The following is a 6202-nucleotide window of genomic DNA, read 5'->3' on the forward strand; positions in this document are numbered from 1 at the left end:
ACAATTTAATTTTTTTCTACAAATATTTTAATTTGTTATGGCTTTTCAATAATATTTTTGAATAGCTAAACATAGCTAAACAGCACTCAATTTGAAAATAACTTTTCAATTCTTCCCAGCGTCACGTAGTTCAATCGTAAGGCAAATTCACTGTTACACGATGCTGACTTTCTGTCAAAATTTCCAGCTGAAAATAGCTTTCAGCGTGAAAATAACCTACCATTTAAAAAGAAAACACATTTCAGATGCCTATGTTCAATGAACAATTCTCCAAGAGTAATTCTTGTCCTTACATTACGCTTTTAGATTCGGCATAAGAAACTGTTGGTCGCCTTCATCCCTGACATTATTCGCAATCAATAGTGGTTGAGAGTTGCAAGTTGCACTGGTTCTTTATCAGTGGTTGCTCTATGAAATTATGAAAAATAAAGAGTTGTGAACAGTCGTCATTTTTGTGTTTTTTTTAGTCCTGCTTCCTTTTTTAATTAAAATCAACAATTTATGTAGAATTCATGTTCCTAGCCAGTGCTTCTACATTGAGACAAATTAAATGAATGGACATGGGATCTTCAGTCCTGACTTTTCCAAACAATTTGGAAACGCATCAAAAGAAAGAATTGACCATGTTCCATAACATGTAACATTAAAGTGCTTTCAGTTCGATTTCGGTCAGAATTCAAAACATTTTTTGCTTTTAAGCAAAAAATTCGATTACTCTGTTAAATCTTTAAAAAAAATAGATCAACACACAATTCTCTTTTTATACAAAATGGTAAAATATATTATTATATGTGTAAGTATCAAAAAATAAAGTAAAAAAGATATTTGTTAGAAGGGCATCGATACATTTGGTATTTAAAAAAATATCTCTTATCATTATAATTGATAAATATTTTCAAAATATATATATTAGTATTTTAAAGCTCTATCCCCTCGATATTATGTACTCGTATGTATATTACTATAGAAAATATAAATTAAATAATAAATAAACTTATCATCTAAACTATTTTGAAATACATAAAATAGTTATCACACACTCTTTCTTTGTAATATCTAAAATGACTTAGATGGGTAAATAAGGAAACTTAAGTGTTTTTTTTTAAGCCTAACGAATGCCTAATAAGCCATTTCAGCACCCCATGGGCGATATGGTTTGGATCCATTTGCGCTTGCGTATCCGTATGGTGCAGGATTATTCTCTTGGGCGCTACTGACAGGGTATTCAGATGAGTTTCCATATGGATGAGTGATGGGAGCAGTGGAATTCCTATGACTGCTACTTGTTAGTTCAATGTAGGTCGAACCTTGATGCTCGTGAGTCTGCTCTGGTGGTGGATAGTGAGACTGATGTTGCTGAGTTTCATGCCTGGTAATAGGTTGGGGCTGAATGTGCTGCGGTTGATGCTGCTGGGTAGCGTGAGGCATCAGTGCAACTCCATCATTATTACTCGGAGGTGGGATCGAACGGTTGCTATGAGACACTGGTGGTGACTGGTGGATAGACGATGCCACTGGCGATGAATTCAACGTAGGGTATGGTAATTGCACTGATGGCAGGTTCGGAACGTAAGAGCTTGTGGCACTTGTTTGAATCGGATATCCGCTCTGGTATGAAGTGGTTGTGCAATTCGGTTGATAAGCCGCTGACGACCAATTAGGACTCGTGCAACTTTTTGCTGATATCTCACGTTGTTGAACAAAGTACTGTAAGTGTGACATTAAGCGCAACCGCAACGGATCCTGAATATCCATGCCTTCAATAGTGACCAAATAACGCGCCACTTCCGCAGCACACTCTCTAAAACCAATGATATGATAGTCCATTGCAAGTCTTTGAGGGTCATATCCCATTGAATCGGATCCTTAAAAAAATAAAAAAAAAACAATACATTTAGATTTTGCTATTTCGTGAGAAAGTCATTTCTATAAGAGTCTTTAGATTTTCTATTCTTAAATACGGGATTCCCAAAATACAGCACAACTCATAAGGGTTATTGAGTCTAATACGGAACTGTTCCCACGTCTGCTTTTAGATAGCAACAAAAAAAATTAATATGAGGGTGAAATGAAACTAACCATCACCACGCATATACACCACCCATAACCCATAACCCATAACGCTGACACACACACAAGGTAGCAGCTATACCTTTTTTACGGTGGAAGTAATAAAATAATACTATTTATATTCCCACCAGATAAAACTCTCAACCGAACAAAGACTTGCTATCTTGCTACGGACCAAGCACACCCTGTACTTTGTGTAGTGTTATATGCATTATGGTTGTGTGTATGAGCATTAAATTCGTAAATCGTGAGAACATTTCTTATATTCCCTTAGGGGTGAAACTCAGACCGTATGAGAATATCGTGGCAATATTGTTGAATATTGTTGAATATTTTCAATAAGCAACAGTAAAGGGTTGTTTACTTTAATGCCAAATAAATACATTGCACTGACAAGGAAAAAAAACATATTGCTTTTGAATTCTCCATAGGTAAAGATTAGTCACCACGACAACACGAAGAGGTACCGAATTGGTCACTTCATACAGAAGAACAAACGAATTTAAATTGAACTTTAGAAGCATACAAAAACGGATTGCGTCACAAATTATTGATAGTACTTAGTATTTGTTGCTCCCACTGCAACAGCTCAGTTTGTATAGGGGAACGTTCAATTAAGTAGCGGCTATTTGTGATATCGTTTTAAATAAGGGGGAAAGAATATTATTTCCGTTTCCTGTAGCCCACACAATTTAAAAGGTTAGAAATCAAACGCGTAATAGATACTTTTACTGTCATAGTATACAACTTACTTTAAAAATTCCATCTTTCTTTTCAAAGCCAAGGCTCAAAAACATCTATGTGCCACGTTATTTTGTTCAAAAACATTTAAAACAGTGAGAAAAAAATGTTTAAGAACATACCATCTTTTTACGATCAAAAGTGTTAACTTTTCTGAGAAGTTAATAGCTTTTATGGTTTTGAGTGGGAGCTTGACAAAACAACTTCCGTTAAATATATGTATAATCATACTGACACTACACATTGCCTCTGAAGGTATATAATAACAGATATGTATGTAGCTCTTCGGTAAACACAGTTCTCTTACTGAAATGAGAGGGGACGAGTATAATAATTTATTTGCAAAACATTGAATACCACGCAGTTTCTTCTATCTTTTCTTTAGATACTTCTTGCTAAATCGAAAATGAAAAGCTTAGGGTGCTATTGTCCTTGGAACAATGAATCCTTATAACCCTGTGGTTATAAACGCGCATCAAAAATGGAGGTGGACATAAGAGGCAAGTGTCATTTATTGTCTTTTACGAAACCACAATATTCATAATGTCGAAATTTTCTTAATTAATTTGTACGAATTTTTGTCCAATATTCTTAATTTCGAAATTTTCGTTTTCTTTGGCCAATTTGTTTTAAAAAAGTCACTAGGTGACCTAAACTTGCAGCCATTCGGTGTCAAACGTCAGTCGAGGAAGACAACAATAACAAAGCCGGCTGTCAAAATATTTATCGTTAAACAAATTTTATATAAATGGTAAGTACCTCTCTATTCATCATTCGTAGAGCGTACGTCAATAGTCCGCCATTCCGTGAACGTATTTATTAAATTTAATTATTGATGAAATTCTTTTTTCCGACACGAAATAACAAAGTAGCCTCAAATATTCTCCTATTGACAAAGTCAGATCGTATTTAAGATGACCGACGTATAGTCAAAGGGCGCTCTTGTTTGAAATCGTCATTTTGTGAACGGTCATTTCGGGAACGTTCCCGAAGATGATTTGACGTATTGTACTTGTAAAAGATTTTGTATGTATTGCTTTTATTATTGTTTATTTAATATAGATACATATGTACATAATATACTTTCTTTTGTTCTTGTTGATTTTATCAAACTTGGAAAAACGTTCCCGAATTGATGGTTTCTGTAAGATATTCAATACACAAAAAAAGTGTGCTGCCCTGTCAAAGTTTATTAATACACAAATTTTAAAACAGTATAAGCTAAAAATCGTCATTATAGCTTGCATTTTTTTTTTTTGTCATAAAACCAATTTTGAAATTGGTGATTTTGAGCAGATTTCAAAAAATATACACCACCCTTATCTACTCGATTTTAATGTTCGTAAGTATATATGTATATTTTGTATTATACTTGTTAAATGTATCTCTGAATTCATAAATATTGCCCCCTCTAAAATGTCAGTAACATTCATTTCCTTTTTATTTTGTGAAAATAATAATTCCATGTGTGTTTTTGGCGTAAATCAGGAAAAATTGTTATTGGAAAACTTTGTCTCGGATTTCAATTAAAGTGTCAGAAGCTGTCATAAGAAAAACCATTCTTTTAAATGCTTTGACCGATGACACAAATTAGAAATCATAGAATTAAATATAAGTAATGTATATTGTCAAGTACATACTTATCGTTGTAAATATTTATGTAAGCACAATGTATGTACATAGTTAAGTGTTATACATAAGTATTTTGTATTTAAGTAAGATATTTATGCAAATATTATTTTTTTTTAAAGCTTAGTAAGGACTTAAGTTTAGTTTTTAGAGCAGCGCAGAAACCGCTGATTGCTTGTTGCTGATAAAAGTCTGTCGCGTAGTTTGAACTAATGTAACCTGACATCAGGAAAAAGCCTTTGATAAATCGAAGACAACTAAATTTTAAACATTGTGGGCTAGTAACAAATTCACTTTAAAATTTAACACTTTTTTAAGTTTTTCAAGCGGTTCTTTTTAAAAATCCTTTCTATTTGCTTCAGCTAATTTAATACTCTTTTATTACATTAAAGCAACTAGTTTCTCCCTTTTTTCAAAGATGAACATAATCACTAAAATGATTTGTTCTAACAATTTGCCTTCCTTCAAAATTATTTCCAATTGGATTTTTCAAAACAAAAGAAACTTACCTTTTGATTGCATAGATTTAAGATGTTCCACCGTAAGTTGGAGAATTTCAGCTTTTTCCAATTTAGCCGACCCTTGTTTTTCATAAGCTGATGGAACAAGACGTTTTAGTTCGGAAAGGGAAGAATTTATTCTGTCTCGGCGTTTCTTCTCGATGACACCCCGTCGCTTTTTACGACTTATCAACTGACAACTGCCAGGTTCACCAGGAGATACCCTTAAAATAACAAAAACACCACACCAAGACGTTAGAAATACATTCTCCAAAGGAGTTATCTTTTAATAGACGAATATATTTCTTTAATATCACACTTACTGTTCCTTGGATGATTCTTCCGAGTAAAGCTCATCGCAGTCACTTTCGGATAGAGCTCGTTTAACGGATCGTGTTTGAGGTGGTGGTACCCAGTGATTATGCGTAGTAGATGCAGGATTGTATCCCCAATGTACTGCATTATTATGGATATTGTGTTCCATTTTTTTTCTTGTAACTTTATTTGTTTTGGTAAACACTGAATTTTGTTTTAAATTCACTATAATTTAACACAATTTTTGAATTATTATTTTAAAATTGTTAAGAATTTGGAAATTTGTTTTTTAAAAACTTTCGAAAAGAACAAGGTGCACTAGTTTTGTTAAATAAAAATATCGGTGTATTTTTTGAAAATTTTTCTATTCGCCCACGTGTACTCTCTAGCACGTGACTTATCGTGTGTGCAGACGTCGTTCGACTGATTTTAAGACGCACGACCTACGCATGCAGAACATGTGCCATCCCCTCCCAAAATTCGATGCTTTATTCGCCCGTTTTCAACTATTTAAGGTTACTTTACCATTGATGCCATTGGTAAACATTACCACCCTTATTATATTTTTCCAACACTACCTACCCTATGTTTCACTTGTCCGCACTACCACCGTACAGTGAGCTCTAACTGGTGAAACACCATCGTTTTGTTAGCAATGCTAACCCACCCTTATAGTTTTTTGAACAAAAACAACAACAACGATATGGGCGAACTTGTCAATCGTGATCTTTTATCGTATATGTTTTTACGGACATGAGCATGCACCAGAGTGAGACTAAGATAGTTTTTTTTTTTGCTGAATGACGATGTTCTTTTTCTATTCTGTTAAAAAATAAAAACACTTCTGAGTGCTGCTGAAATGCTCGATGATTTCTAGAAGAGTTTATCTATCAACAGGAAAAGGATATAATAGAATGAGATAACAGATTTGATGATTTTGCGTTTAT

The 6202-nt window shown here is 33.7% G+C and overlaps 1 protein-coding gene across 1 annotated transcript; it reads right to left on the reverse strand.

Moving 5' to 3' along the window:
• Window positions 1–899: 899 nt before the first annotated feature.
• LOC129951293 (hairy/enhancer-of-split related with YRPW motif protein) lies at window positions 900–5696 on the reverse strand. Its single transcript, XM_056063378.1, has 3 exons — window positions 5264–5696; window positions 4950–5164; window positions 900–1865 (listed from the first exon to the last, which is right to left on the reverse strand). Exons 1-3 carry the CDS (start codon window positions 5422–5424, stop codon window positions 1120–1122), a joined length of 1122 nt encoding a protein of 373 aa, XP_055919353.1. The 5' UTR covers window positions 5425–5696; the 3' UTR covers window positions 900–1119.
• Between the last annotated feature and the right edge of the window lie 506 nt (window positions 5697–6202).

This window comes from Eupeodes corollae, chromosome 3 (genome assembly GCF_945859685.1).
Source record: "Eupeodes corollae chromosome 3, idEupCoro1.1, whole genome shotgun sequence".
In the NCBI taxonomy this organism is placed as follows: Eukaryota; Metazoa; Arthropoda; class Insecta; order Diptera; family Syrphidae; genus Eupeodes; species Eupeodes corollae.

Coding starts and splice junctions, on each gene's coding strand:
- LOC129951293 (XM_056063378.1), bottom strand. CDS start 5,424: ATGGAACACAATATCCATAATAATGCAGTACATTGGGGATACAATCCT. Junction 5,165..5,263: donor GAAGAATCATCCAAGGAACA/GTAAGTGTGATA, acceptor TGTTATTTTAAG/GGTATCTCCTGGTGAACCTG. Junction 1,866..4,949: donor TAAATCTATGCAATCAAAAG/GTAAGTTTCTTT, acceptor TATTTTTTTAAG/GATCCGATTCAATGGGATAT.